The sequence below is a fragment of the Candoia aspera genome, chromosome 1 (genome assembly GCF_035149785.1).
Source record: "Candoia aspera isolate rCanAsp1 chromosome 1, rCanAsp1.hap2, whole genome shotgun sequence".
In the NCBI taxonomy this organism is placed as follows: domain Eukaryota; kingdom Metazoa; phylum Chordata; class Lepidosauria; order Squamata; family Boidae; genus Candoia; species Candoia aspera.
Window position 1 is genome coordinate 243140941 of NC_086153.1, and position 15873 is coordinate 243156813.

Consider the following 15873-nt stretch of genomic DNA (forward strand, 5'->3'; position numbering starts at 1 on the left):
AAACAACCTATCATTCACTGAAGCCAACAGCACAATTTTCAGAGTTCATTGTGCCAAAACACATGAGTTTTTCTTCCCTTACCCAAAGTCCTAAACTTGGAAATAAAGAACAGAATAATATGACCACTGCCCATTTATGTAGCAGACAAATACATATTTGGGATTATAAATGAAGAACAATATGCAGCCAGTTATATAGCTCTTCGGTCTGTGAACTCCTATGATACATTCAAAGTGAAAACATATGTTTGTTACATGAATATTAGACTGGATCCAGACTTAAAAGACTTGTTTATTTCAGTGGGTGTGTTTTGAGTATGATAATTGGATTGAATTGGACTAAGCCTATAGTATTGTGCACACCCAGAATATATAATTCATTTATAGTTCAGTGTGTCATGTGAATCTGAATCATGGGTAATGAAAACTGTGGCTAAGTTGACCATAAGCAAGAATGTCATGTGAACAAATATATTAAGGTGAATTCAGCAAAAGCCTGCTATGGATGGAAAGGATCTTTCCAACAGTGACACTTTTTCCACTAGCTGAACAGGAGTGTTACAATTTCTGATTTCTCCTTTTCCCTGCAATTCCCTCTGCTTCTCATAAATCTAATCTGAAGGATGGCAGACTCTCTTTCTACTAGTGGGACTATTTTGAGTGGAACTCCCCTCAAAAATGTTCTCACCGGTGAAATAAGTTTGGTTCCAGCTATTTTGGGGTTCATCAATTGTGCTCAAATGAAATGAGCTTTTGAATTATGGTAGCTTGTTCTGCAAACCCAGACATTGTGACTGATAAATCATAGTTTACACTCTAGTGTATTTAGAAAATCCAGACAGCTATACCATAGTTAAGCAAATGATGTCCTTGAGCAATGTGTGAACCTATTATTTTAGCTGTATTAGAGAGCTGCAAGTAGGTGATTTTATGGGAATCCTATGTCACCTTCCATAAACAAGGCAAGGTAATTATGCAATAATTTTCTTCAGACTCATTTACTATTTGTGTATCTGTGTGTATTTGTGTTTGTGTTTAAAGGCCAATATCTAATGACACTTAAATGAATTCCATTTGCACAGTGCAACTTCTTTCTTTCATTCCTCCCACCGCATCTCCCAAATACCCCTAAATTAGGTCTGGACCACTCCCTAATGTCTTGGACATTTGGGGGCAAGATCCAGGCCGCAAAAGTTTGGACAGCCACTAAATGACAACAAAGTTTTCTACTTCTTTGCTACCAACTGGTGTCTGTCCAGATTTTTGCAGCCTAGATCTGGTGGCTCTAGGCACAGGCTGCAGGAGGACAGGAGAGTTTATTTTGGCAGACAGGACTATTTTTCCAGCAGACAGATTCTATTAAGTACCACACAAAGGCACAAACCACGAATATTCCTACAAAAGTATCCTATCTTTCTTCCTTCTTTAAGGTGGGCCTTCTGTTGAAAGAGGTGGCATTTGTAGGCATACACAGCCATCTACCTTTTCAAGATGGGGAAGAGATAAAACAATGAATAGACCCTTTCAGTGCAGGACCATGGCTTTCATTTTATCTTTCAGCTGTTCCTCAAAGAAATGGGATAGCTGCAGTCATGCTGTGCCTTTGGCAGCTGAACAAAATTAACCCCATGAAGCTTTGTATCTCAAACTGCAAATACTCAGAGCTAGAAGTCAGTATTACTGAAATCAGTTAAGTGTATATGGGACCAAGAGATTACCAAGAGATTGCCAACTTTTTAGCTACTTTCTGCAGCTATGCTCTTAATAGCCCTTCAATCTATAGCCCGGATGCCAAGAGAAACTTCCCTCAATACTGGCGTATATCTTAACAGTAGAGACTCGTATCTTGTGTGAACAGGTGAGCAGATACAGCAATGCACTTTATGGCCCGTTACACTGTTTTACCTAACTTTTACATACTTTAACCCACATATTGTGGAGTAACCACAGACAGATATACCTGAACACAGAAGATACCGAACCAAATGTTAACGGAATATTTGTAAATATTTATTTAAATCTTAAGGATGCTTGTTTTTCAGCTCATGCTTATGATGATGTACTCATTACAAAGCAATTTAGCCCAAGTATACTTGCATTTTATGTAAATATATTGCAGTGCCTTAAAGACCAATGATATATTATCATTTTAAGCTTTTGTGGCTCACAGTTCATTTTTGTCAATTGCATGAAGTGTGGAAGAATATTACACACCTCTTGGTAAAAGATGGTGGTAAAGAAATGAATTTGTTAAAAGATTTAATACCATTTCTATTATTAAAAACACCAAGGGCTTTTAAACTCATACTGCAAAGGCTATCCATGTATTTATTTATTTATTGCTCATATCTGTATGGCCTCCTATCTCATACAAGGTGACTCTGGGCGGCACACAACAATGAAGGTATTCAGGAATGTCTGTATCTCATTTTACTTTCACCATTACTTAAAGTAAGTCTGTGTAGTATATATGCAACTTTAGGTTAATGCTCCAAGTCTATATTGTGATCTGCAAAGGTTTGTCCAACGAATGGCTTCCCCTATGAGAATGGTATTTTATACAGGGCAGCTGCATACCCAGAATAAAGGTGCTCAGTATTCATTTACTATACCTAGTTGTAAAAATCATTTCCATGTAATCTGAATATTAGACTTTCAGTTTCCTACCCAAGGACTATATATTGGACACACCAGATTTCTCCTTACTCAACTTCTTCTCTTCCTTTACACATTCCCACACCCTATTCTTTTATAGACAAATCCCTAGTCCTGCAGAACAGATCTGAGAATCTACCTCACTGCCAGACACCATTCCATCAATGGGAAAATGTAACTGGATTTCACCCAAGTATGCAGGGTACATAATCTTGCCATTATGTAAAGCAGATATCCTCAGTATGACTAATAGACAAGCTACCCAGGAATGCAGTTGAAGACTACTACTTTTGAAAGGATATACATGGGGAAAGGCTAACTTAAGGAACAAGTGACTTATACAGGTAGTCCTCATTTAGTGACTGCCTTGTTTAGCAATTGTTCAGTTACAACAGTGATGAAAAAGTAACTTTACAACAAATCCCCACATTTACCACCTTCACAGGTCTGTAAAGCAAAGGAAAGCTGAAGTAAGGTCATAAGCAGAGTCATGGTTTCACTTGGTGACTGCTTCACTTAACAACCAAGTAGCCAGTCCCAATTGTGGTCGCTAAATGAGGACTACCTGTACATTGTTAGCTGCATTTAGGAGGAATTTTTAAAAAATAAAAGGATGCATGTGCATTTGTACACTGTTTTGCTTAAAACTAGAACTAAAAGCAAGAAAAACCAAGAGGGTTAACTGACACTTGATTCCTTTTTATTTTAACATTGTAGCATAGGTTTGCAATGGCAGTGGTACAGACCAGCTCAGGAACCAACATTATCAGATTTCTTTCAAGTATAACTAAAAGTAATTTTGATTCATAGCTACATTTTGTGAATGTAAAATCCCACTATAAAAATAAATTTACATTTTTGTAAATAACAAAAGCAAATATATAGTCCCCTTTGGCTTAACCAAACAGGGAAAAAAACACGCAAAAACTCAGAACAGACTACTGGGTGTCAACCAAAGTTATCCACCTTTTGACATAAATAGAAAATATAAGTTAGTATAACTCTTAAGTTGTTTGCATTTTTTTTTACAAATTATACTTTTGTTTTTTGTGGGTTTTTTTTTTTTGCACTGAGAATTCAGCAGAGATTAAACATTTATATAGGTGACTTTAAAGCTTTTACACTTCTGGCCAGTGTACTCACATTAGGCATATTATGTTTTTTTAATATATATAAAACATAATACATTGCACAGTTGTAAATTAACACTGCTCCGTCAGGCGACTTGCAGTCAGCCACTTTTACTACATGGAGGTACAAGCAGTTCCTTCGGGCACGAGTAGTAGAAGAGGAGGAGCGGAAAAACAAACAGGCGCTCTTCTTCCTTACGCTGGTCTGGTCTCACTCGCCAGCCCCTTTGACACGCAGAGAGGAAGGGCCTCTCAAGCTCTTGTGTTTCCAAGGAAACAATCACTTCGGTGTTATATAGTGCAAAATCTGAAAGAGAAGATCACCACCAGTCAGCGTGTGGAGAAAACTGTCCCAGACATCGCAGCACAGAGGAACAGGCTAACACAAAGGCTAGCCCACCCTTGCCCAGAAAATCCATGAATGAGTCAGCACAAGTGTGGAGTCTGGAGTGGGAGGAACAGCCTGGCTTTTGGTACGAGGTGCTCACAAAATGTCACTCCAGATAGGACTGGGGGGGAGAGGAGGGGAAGCCATGCGTATTTCTAACTGCCCAATTATGAAGCTTCTCTTGCAAGTCTATGCTAGCCTTTTTTAAAGGTGGGGTTATTTCCATTCTCTTCCTCCTCTGCAAGGGGTTCTTCAATTCGCTCCTCCATCAAAACTAGCAGACCCGCCCGCCATTACACTTCCGACGCTCTTATGCTAAACCAGCTGTCCTTTGCTGCTCTCGCCATCCGCCGAGTTTCGTACTAATCCCGATGAAATTGAGCCTCCCCGCCCACAACTGTTCTCCCTCCTTCGGGGAAAAGAAGCCGAGAGCTCGACCTTGGGAACGTCCCAGGATGGGGGATGAGAGGAGGAACCGTAAAGCGCCAGCACGCGCCCTCACCTCGTTCATCGGAGTCTTTTCCGGGGTGTCTGCTCGTTAGGCACAGCCGTGACCGAAGCTGCCAACGGGCTGGTATGATCCCCGGCCACTCTGTCTACGACTCTTTTCCGCTTTGCGAAGAAATCTAAGGATCATTAGATCCAGAGAAAGAGAAGAAAAATTAGTCGGGCTCGGTTGGGGGAGGGGAACACCGGAGCCAAACTTCTTTTGGCCTATAAGGGACACACCCATCCGAATCCGGACCCGTCGAAAAACAATCGCTTCGCGTACAAGGGACCCGCCCTGCTGGGCTCGTCGCACCGCCGCCGACCAGCCCGGCCTCTTGGCTCCCCCTGTCCGCCAACGCCAGCGCTGCAGCTAGTAGGGTTTGTTTACGTCGCAAAAGAGGCAGCCGAGAAGGACTCGCCTGCAGAACGCGATGTGCTGCGTAAGCATTTTCCAGCCCAGCCCAGCCCCAGGGACCTGTGCGGAATCTTAAACAGAGCCAGCGCCTCGGGGCGACGTCTAGGCACTCTCCAGAGTACGCGTGGGGGGGGGAGATATTAGCTTCTCACAACGAGGGGGCTGGGGGCCGCGAGAGAAATATTTTAAGGCGGGAGGGAAGGACTGATGTAATCTCTCCCCGGCACAAGTGCAATGCACCCCGACGGCCGTTCTGACTTACCTGTGATGTGAGCTACGCCGGTTGACGATGCTCTTTTAAGAGCCGCAGCGGCACACGGGACAGGCTTGATTATAATCCCTGAGTAGCTGTGGCGCTGGTCGGCCTTGCCCTCCTGGCTGAGGCGTTCCTCGCCTGCCGACGTCGTGCCTTCCAAGGCGACCGTGTTGCCCTGCGGGTTAAGCGGGGAAGGGGTCGAAGAAAGCTCCATCTCCTGGGGAGAGTCTCGGGGATCAGGCTCAAGAGGAGCCTCCTCATCAGGCGGAGGCGTCGATCTGACCACCAGCACCGGGAAGCGGCACCTCCCAACCTGTAGAGTTTCCCTGTAGAAAGCGGGCACGGATTCTCCCTCAACCTCTTCCCACTGCAGCCTGCTCGACCCGGCCAGCGGCGTCTCGGTTTGGAAGTCGTAGCCCCAGCGCCTCTGGCCCTCCTCGCAGATCTCCCGCAACTTGCTCTTCAGCTCCCGGTTGAGCTCGTCATGATCCACGGGACCAAACAGGTTCCTGCACACCCCGGTGCGAGCGTGCAAGGGGAATGTCCGTCGAGCCGCCAGGCGCTCCAAAGCCGAGGCACTAGAGAGGTGCACGTTGGACATGGTGGCGGCAGCGGCGACTAGGGATAGGGAGCGGGCAGGTTCCTTCGCCCGGCGGTGGCGGAGAAGCGGAGCGGCTCCGGGTGTCTTTACAAATCCAAATCAGAGTCGAAGAGGAGGACAGGGATTTCGCCGTCCTTTAAACCAGAACCACCCGTTGCGCCCCAACCTCACTCGCGCTAACCCACCGCACCTCACTCCGCTTCTAACAGCCTGCCCGGGGCTGCTTGGCTTTTTAAAGCTCTCGCCGAGTGAGTTCGAGCAAAACATCGATTAGCATAATACTATTTCTCCGCAATAACACTCCTGCCATTGGTAGAGCCTCCATTCTACCCGGGGCGTCGTCCCGCCTATTTCCATTCTTTATTGGACGAAGAGCCCAGGGTGGCGAGGCGCCAAAACTCCCTTTGTCCTCGCCATTGGGTAGAGTGGCTTGTCCGTCATGACTGTGTTTGGAGGTGGGGAAAGTGAAGGCGGTGGCGGGGATCGAATGTTTTAAAGAGAGCCTTGAGTAACATGACACCCGACCCACGTAAAGCTCTCGGCTCTCTTTGTTTGCAGTCGCCCACGGCTCTCTTCGTTGCGATCGTGCTTTGTTGTTGTCATTACCGTCGTTTTTTTTAACAACACTTTGGGGGAAGTAGCGTAAGGACAGAACCCGAGAGTCGTGTTACTCCGTGGAGAGAGACAGACATTAAATGCCTGTTTTTAATTTTAACCCAATAGTGGGGCACCTGAAAAAGCAATGAAGGGCTTTGGGGGAAAAAAAAAACAAAGCTGGTTGGCCATAAGCACGTTAGGACGAGACAGAGCAAACGCGGGTTTCCAAACACGGGGCGGAACCGATTAATCAGAGAAGGCTCGACCATTTGGGAGCGAGGGAATAAAGTCCTCCATGGGTTTTGGATTGCGGCACGCTTTCTTGTTTCTCGGGAGACTCAGATCCCATAGTATCGGCGCGGTTCGAATTTCCCTTGCGGAGGCGGAATCGCTGGACGTTGCAGGGTTGTGTTTGCGGGGCTGGGGTGAGAATGGAAACGCTTGGGCGAAGCGTCCTGGGGCCATTTAACGTAGGATTTCCAGCTTTACCACAGGGGGCTGCGTTAAAATAAAGTCTTCGTTTGGTGATCCCTCTCATGAAAGCGAGGGAAGCCTCTTTGTTGCCTTGCTTTTTTTTCAGTGGGGAAATAATCGAAGCTCTGCGATGATCAGGGAATCTGGTCTGTTCATCAGGTACTTTGAGCAGCGTTTTCTTCGGCGTAGAGCGTGCAGCATTCATCCTGTTGGTGTTTGCGGAGGCAGCCGTTTGCTGGGGTTTAAGCCCTTCCCTTACACAAAAATAGGAAGCAGTAACGCCTGTTACCGTCAATGGCGATTCTTGGCTCATTGTTCTTCCAGGGATTCAGACAATAATTCTGCCTGGAGGGGGACTTCCGATCCCAGAGACTGACAAATGGAGGCTTCAGCGAGAGTGCGTGGCATCCTGTGCGGGGCAAGTGGGGCACCGCTGCCTAAGACCCCCCGTTCACTATTCAGAAATGCTCTCACACTCAGGCCACCTTAGCACAAAGCAAGAGAGCCCACACTACAGGGACCACTGAAGTGATTATCCAGAAAGTGGTAGAAGTCTGGACAGGGGAAACCAAGATTCAGTATTTTGGCTGGTATGAACCTAACAGGGATGAGGCCGTTTGTTACAGCATATTTTAAAAATATAGAGAGGGTTGGAAATGCTCATTTTATTATTATTTTTTAAATGGATCCTTTTCTAAAACCAGTGGTGCTTATTCCAAAAAGAAAAATGTTTGAAATCAAGGATGCAGAAGCAAACTATTTTATTTTTATAGTCAAGAGGTTGCTTTGATTAAGGAAAATTTAAAAGCAGAACTGTACATACACAGAATATTGGATGTGGTTTTGTTAAGTCAGCAAACTGTACTGTATATACTTTATGCTATAAAGTACAGAATGAAAAGGAAGAAGTATTAGCTGGGTGCTTCACTACTTGAATTTATATACATTTAAGGCTCTTAAATCCAAGGACTAATATTACCCCAGCAGAATTTATTTATTATATTTATATCTTGGCTTTCATTCAGGAGCTCAGGGTCGTGTTCATTGTGTTCCCTCCTATTTTTCTACGCAACAACCCTCTGAGGTAGGTTGGGCTGAGAGAGAGTAGCTGTCCCAAAGTCACCTAGTGAGTTTCCAGGGCTGGATCTCACCACTCCTAAACCACAACTGAACTACCATGGCATGAGATGGTTGAAATAGACCCTTGATCAGAACATCCTTAAATCTAAAATAGGGTCCTAAAATCTTTTGAAGACTTCAGGACACCTTTTCCCCATCTTAATAGCTTTATTTGAGTTGTGAGCAAATAAAACTTTGTCCCTTCGTGGTCATAGCAGAAAAAAGAACAAGAGATCCATCTACTAATGATAAACCGAGCACCCTATCATCTCAACAAACATTCAGGAAGAAATAGAATAGGTTTGACAGGATATTAGCAAAAGTGAAATGATGTTTGATTACTGAAAGTACCACAATCCTAAGGAGTAAATCACCTTGAATTAAGATGGCATTTGGGGAAAATGTCATCACAGCACTGGTTTATAATTTGTTTCTTATTGAAATTAAAACTGCTCAAGAGGACCATATGGCTCTTGCAAAATGGCCGCAGGCCAGAAAGATGCTGTTCAGTCAACAGTTCATAAAAAGGGTATCGTGGTTCATTGGCACTGACAACACACCTCATTAGGCAAGATACAAACCTCTGTTGGAAAGGGGTATGGTGGGACAGAAAGAAAAAATAAAGGTTAGCCATCCAACCAGACCTTCAAGTGAAAGCAGGTGATGAAATGTTAATTCTTTTGATTTAACAACCTATCAGATCTATCCACAAAGGAGATGATGGAACTGAAACTAATGTGACTTCAGAGAGTAAATGATTGTGGTAGACTGTTATCCTATTAACAATTGGTCCTCTGCCAAAAGAGACAGGCTTTTTTTCCCCCTGAGGTTTGGTAGCAGTTAACCAATAAATGGTAAGTCCCACAAACTAAGTTTTGTTCATTTCACAGTTTACTTTGGTCCTGGTACGCTCTCCTATCCTTTAGATATGTGTACTTATATCCGGGTGTAGATAAGATCCTAGGCAAGAAAAGTGTGGCCTTTAAAGTACGCTGCGTATCAGTGTATTTTACTGTAATCCAAGTAAAACAGGTTATCTGATGTCTCGCAGCAGGGTTGTGCTGATAGCTCTATAGCTGGCTTAAAGGAAAGGCACAGGTGAGCTTTCTCCGGTTAAGACGCCAAATATCGTATCCTCGACCAGTTTTTTATGGCAGGATCTTTTTGCTAGGTTCTGCCAATATCGGAGGAAATTAAGGGTTAAGAGTAAAGGTAAAATCTCCTTTGAGAGAAACTTGGCTTCTGGTAGCTTCACAGCCACATTGCTGTAGTTGTCTTGGCAGCCCTGTGAAAGTTGTTTTGCTCTTGCCTTCTGGGATGTTCTTTCAACTTCCCAGTCTCCTATTCTAGTACTAACCAGGTTTGACCTAGCTTAGCTCCTGAGCCAAGACTAGGTCAGAACAGTATTTGATGCAATTCACAGATTTCCACGATTGCTGTTGCTGCAACCCAAAGTACATTGCTTATACAGTGTTGGAATTCACCGTTGTGAGCACTGGCACTATTTTCTGCTTTCAGGGAGTTCCTCTCCACCCTTACTACTTTGCTTGATCAGTCCATTCCTTTTCTTTCTGATATATTTCAGGGAACTGAAAAAGCTAGTAGTCATTTAGCCAAAGCAGCAGAGGAGATGCCTGAAAGACAGCTGGTCATTTGCCAGCTGGAAAAATGTGAACACTACAATTTGATGGTTTAAGTTCTTTGAAATAATGAAGATCAACAGAGCAATCCCAATTCATATATTTGCTAGCCTTAGGTTGGGTGGAAGGGCCCCCATGGCTTGTCTTTGCTGCGGAGGCACATCCTCTCTGCAAGTTCAGTTTAGGGTTATGAAAAGGTTAGCAAGCGCAAATCTACCACCACTAATGTTGCTACCAGTGATATTAAATCCCAGATGGGGTATTCAGGAAATGGAGTAAAGATTAGTTTGGATCCATTGAATCTGAAGCCCAAATTGGGTCCATCGATTTGGCAATGCAGAGCATGCCACAGGGAGATGCCAGAAGAGGTTACTTAGGTTTTATCCCTCTTTCAGTGTCTTTTACATTCAGAGTACTGCTGTTAAAAGCCAGACCAATCAATCATATCTTCCTTTTCCATGCCATGGTTGCAAATGAGGAGGCTGACCTGGTATTTATACCAAGGCTTAGGAGAATAAACCTCCTTCTGGCATCTCCCTGTGGCATGGAGTGCCTTTTATGATTTTGACTGATAGGCCAGTTACAAGCCTAGATGTAGCCAGCGACAACCAGGATTAAATGATTCATGCCTGTTAACCTCCTGTTTAGAGTACCCCTCTTAGAAAAAGCCAGAAATTTAACACTGAGTGAAACTGGACATTATAGTTGCATTGTGCCATGGATCATCTGCAGCTTGTTCCTTGGCCTAGTTCAAAATGCTGATGTTGCTTAGAAACCCTTTCACAGCTTGGGGCCACAGTATCTAAAATACACTTCCTTCTATACATTCATGCTTGAGCCTTGACATTATTAAAAGAGACCTTGCTTTGAGTGTCCTCATACTTAAGGAATGTCCCGCCACCCACCCCTGAGAGGTGTGCTGGGTGCCAGTCATTGAAGACAAGGAACATTTTCTTTTCATTTCTGCTATATTGTACTTCAGTTGTTTTCTCTTTATGGTTTTAGATATTGGTCTGATGCATATTCTATAGTGGGTTTTTACTTATTTTAACTTCTCAGTTATATTTTTGATTTGTACAGGCATTGAGGCTTGTGTTTATTGTATATTGCTTAGCAGTATTAGCTGCAGGATGACTGATACATTTTAGAAATCTAATTTTCCTTAACTGTTAAGGCAAGGAAACGCATTGGCTCCCAACAATAATTGGGCAAAATCAAGCGTATACTTACTAGAACAGTTACATAACAAACACTTAACAAGGTTTTCTTGGAATCAGATTGTTATGTCATTAGCCTAGCTTTAACTTTACATCACTATTAGATTAATTATTTAATATTAGTTTCCAAGAAACTGTATCTTCCTGGTCCTCTGAAACAGCACAATCTGTATCACAGATTCTTCTGTAGCTCTCTTGATATGATGGCATGATAAACCTGGAACAACAGTGCAAAAAATGTCTTATCAACCCAACAGAAATATACTTTCCTCTAGGGGCTCCCTAGAGATTCAGGAAAATGTCAGTCTCCCTTATGTGAGAAAATCTCATCAGACCCTCATTCCAACTGGAAGTTAAGAAACAATGCTCATTGTTGGTAGAGGTAGAAAATACAATGGAAGAAACCATTTGAGTCCTCTGACACACTATGCTCCTCTTTTAAGCAACCTCATGTCCTCTGTCCTAGGTGGTTCCACTCCAAATCTCTTACCACATATTTTTCTTGCTGCCTCTTATTCCTTGAGAGCCATTCCAGATGGAAGTCAATTTCCTTCCATTTCAATTTCCATTTTCAGAGCACTTCTTCAAAAGACATAATCTGACTAAGGCTAAACTTTTCTCCTTTCTTTGCCAGTCCAGAACATGATCATTCCACTCTGTTGTGCAGCAGCCTAATTATATGCAGTCCCTCATGCTTTGAATTGTATTTATCTTCCATTGAGTCAAGGAACAGACAGCAGTGCAGCACAAGAATATAGATGTGACTGTGTATCAAAGGGGTAACCAGAGTTGTATGTGGAGACGCAGCTTCCATAACCCCTCCATAAAATTCTATGAAATGATAATTTTCAGTCTGATAGAAGTAGAACATTATCACAACATCTTAATTCCAGGTTGTTAATCGTAAAAGCCTTTACAGTATTTCATTCAATTACACTGCAAATAAATCAGATTTAGTTTTTACCATAGTTTCTTTCTCTTTGGCCTATTTTTTGGAATGTGGCCCCTGGCATGGCTCCTAATGTGTGTGGCCCCTAGCTTGAAAAATGTTGCATGCCCATAATTTATGTAATATTGAGGCCAACAAAGACTCCCCTTTCCACATCACTTGTGATATGGCACAACTTGGCAGCTTCCATGGACATGCTTTTCTATTTAATACGCTGAATTAATTAAATATAAAAGCATTTCCAAAGAGTCTGCCAAGCCATACTGTGTTTCCACAAAATACTCAGACTCCAACATTATGGTTCCTATTTTTAATTCATTTATAATTCTGTAGCCTCTGTACTTATCCTGACAAGTTTCTCTCTACAACTCTGTGATGTGTATAATTTTTAATATATTGTTAAAACACATCTCTGCACCTGCACATATGTGTGTGTACATACACAAATAACACTCTTCCACAAAACCACTTCTCCTCCTCCTCCTCCTCCTGTTAAGATTTCTAAGCTACAGCCATTTCTGTGCTGAATATCATTGTCACGTCAACAATAAACATATGGAAATAAGTACAACAGTTTTGGAAATACCAAGCTAGTAAAAGAACTTTCAAACAAAACCTCCTGAATTTATTCATATGAAAGTTGGCAGACTTGATCCCATCAGAAGGGTCACTTTTCTTGCAAATACCCATTTTTGCCAAGAAATACAAAAATTATTGGCAATTTTTAAAAAAGTAATGTGAGTGTCTAATGCAAGACTGCTGCACCTAGTTGTCTGAAATTTGATATACCTTGTTCCCTTGTCAGTAATAACTCCTTGCAAATTTCATCCAATTTTGTCAAACAGGAAAAAGGTTAGGGTTTATTTCCCATGTTGGTGGAAGATACAGAAATACAGATTTTTGAATCAAGATTTGGATTCAAGCCCTGAATTAAATAAAAAAAATCCTTCGAATTAATCTAATATGAAGCAGACGGTTTTCTGAATTGCTCTGTGGGATTCCAGATTTAATGTTGTGCTCTATATAAACCACTAGCAATTATCATCCAAGAATGGATAGCCTAGCTATATTTAAAATGCTTGTGCCTGCCTCAGCTCTACCAAAGGATTCTAGAGGTTCTGCAGAACAATAGATGAGGGACATCTAGCTATTGAAAAGATGATAAAATTCAAATCACTATTACTGGGTGATACATAAGGAAGATTTTTTAAAAAGCTGTTTCAGATAGTCCTTGCTTAATGACCATTCGTTCAGCGACCATTTGAAGTTACAATGGCGCTGCATGAATGGTAGTTATGAGCAGTCCTCAAAGTTACGGCCATTGCAGCGCCCTGCAGTCATGTGATCAAAATTTGGGTGCTTGGCAGCCCACCCGCACTTACAACCACAGCATTACCCTCAGCTCCCCTCACCTGCCCGTCTCCCCCCATCTCTGCCCTTTTGGCCGCCCTGCACTCTACTGCCCCTGCTGCCTGCCCACCAACCCTGATGCCCTGCCACCAGCAGCACCTTGTGAAGGGCCAGCAGGTGCACCTCATCAGCAATGGGAGGAAAATGACAGTGAAGGTCAGCTGGGGATGGCAAGGGTAGGCGACAGGGTGCACAGTGACCAAAAGGGCAGAGATGGGGGGAGATTGGTGGTGGGGGGACTTGAAGGGTACGCTGTGGTTGTAAATGCAGGCAGGCTGCCAACTTGAAGCAGAGTTGAGTGCAGCAGGGCAGGAGAAGCGTGCCTAGTGGAAGTACCATAGGTAAGTGGTGATGTTGCATAACAACAGAATAGAATAGAATGCATAGAATAAGACATATGGATTAGAGTATGATTTTGAGTCATAAGTTTGTCCTAAGAACTGTGCATATCCCCCATATTTGAACTATAGCATTCCATTCAAAAGCCAGTTGACTACTTGAAGAACTAAGGTATCTATTAGGTAATACGCTGGCTTCCTTTGCTGGTGACAATGACGTCAGACATTATTGTGTGACATCAAATGGTGGCCTTCAGTAGTAGTAAGTGCCAAAAATGCAAAGGATCTGCAAGCTCCAGTAATAAAAGTCAAGGAGCACAATGAAAAAATGGGACTAAAATATAAAGAAGACCAAACTAATGACAAAAGGTAGAACAGTCAGCCTTAGAACTGACAACGAAGATATCAAGGTGGTGAATAGCTTCTACCTTTTCTTATCATCAACAGTGAAGAAATAAGGAGTCAAGAAATACCCCGTGAACTAGCACTTGGTATAGCAGCCATGAAGGCCTTGGAAAAGATATTCAAATGCTATAGTGTGTCTGTACAGACAAAGATCAGAATTGTGCAAGTCATGGTGTTCTCTGTGGCATGGTACAGAAGCGAAAGTTGGACTTTGAAGAAAAAGGATAAGAAGAGTATGGATGCTTTTGACCTTTAGTGTTGGAGAAGACTCCTGAGAATCCCATGGACAAGGGATTCAAGCCAAGGAAACGGACAAATGGATCATTGAACTTATCAACCCAGAGTTATCACTCAAGGCATAAATGACCAGACTTAAATTATCCTACTTCAGACATATTATGCAAAGACCTAGCTCTCTAGAGAAGTTTCTAATCCTGAAGGAGGAAAGAAAGAGAAGAAGAGGACAACCAACAGCAAGGTGGATAGATTCAGTTACAGTGGCAATGAGTGCATCATTGGAAGACCTGAAGGACCAGGTTAGGGACAGAGCATCATGGAGAAAATCGATCCAGGTGGTCGCTAAGAGTTGACAGTGACTTGATGGCACCTAATCATCAATCATCATAAATGTTCAGAAAGATTTTTGTTCCACAGAATGCCTTGATTGTATAGTATTTCTGAATGCAAGTCTAATCCTGCTGGCTGTACTCCAGTAAGTGAAGAAATATGTGTCACTTGAGAATTTATTAGAATACACATATGTCCATGCACACACAGAGAGATATTACCCAATGGCAAAATAATAATATAAACTGAAATAAGTCCCACATTTGTAAGCTAGGTGAACTGATACAGAAACAGTACACACAGAAAGAATCAATATGCTAAATTTTAGAAAAATACAGCATATGCTTTCAGAGCAAAAATAGACAATCTGGAGAAATGTGTGTGGTCTAGTATAATTGGATGAAACTCTGGAAATTCAACTGGGGATTAAGCAACCTGAGCTAGCGGCTCTTTCAAAGGTCACCATTTAGAGAAAATGTGTAAGATTCCCACCCAATAGGAGTACCAAAGGCATTTGTAAATTCTGCAGTGAACGTCTAACTTCCAAATAGAATAGTATAAACCAGGGATATTTGTGGATACTGTCATGTAAGTCATGTAGGTTCCTTCCTTGGTGTTAGTTCCTGCCCTACCTGGCTTTTTTTTTAAAGGTATTTTTTCATTTAAAAAAGAAACTGGCATGTAGAATAAAGTTCCAGCCTCTAACTTCATCTTCATTTTCAAGTGTATCTGTGAGTCTCATATGCATTATTAGAAAATGAAAATGGGGTGGCTGCAGCACAGTGCCTTATTTGGGAATGTGCTTGTGCCAACCCCAAAAGAAAAAGCAAAGTAAGTTGGGGGAGTGGGAAGCATGGGGGAGGGAGGTGGATGGAGGCAGAGCAGTTGAAGGGCAGCAGCACAATCACTTGGCTTCTGGAAATTAGAGGGCTGCATTGCTTCCAAGGCACTGCTTTGCTCAAGACTTTATCAAAGTGAAGGGTTGAAGATCTGGACGCCACTCCCACTGGCAGTCCTTTTGAGAAACTGTATCAAAATTTCAAACATGTCCACTGGCCAAAAAGGATATACTGCAAATTTATTGCAGTATAATTTTTACATTGAAAAGAAACAGAAGTTGTGAGTACGCAACCCTAAGTAATGTGGAGTAGGCTGTGGGGAGTAGGAGCTGCAGTGGAAGTTGGGAATATAAATTTTATTTTCCCTTCTTTCCTTTTCACTTA

At 42.6% G+C, this 15873-nt stretch overlaps 1 protein-coding gene across 1 annotated transcript; it reads right to left on the reverse strand.

The window, feature by feature from the left end:
• Positions 1-3338: 3338 nt before the first annotated feature.
• Positions 3339-6343, reverse strand: CDKN1C (cyclin dependent kinase inhibitor 1C). The gene is made up of 3 exons (XM_063289352.1): positions 5340-6343; positions 4676-4799; positions 3339-4092 (listed from the first exon to the last, which is right to left on the reverse strand). Exons 1-2 carry the CDS (start codon positions 5932-5934, stop codon positions 4681-4683), a joined length of 714 nt encoding a protein of 237 aa, XP_063145422.1. The 5' UTR covers positions 5935-6343; the 3' UTR covers positions 3339-4092; positions 4676-4680.
• Positions 6344-15873: the final 9530 nt, after the last annotated feature.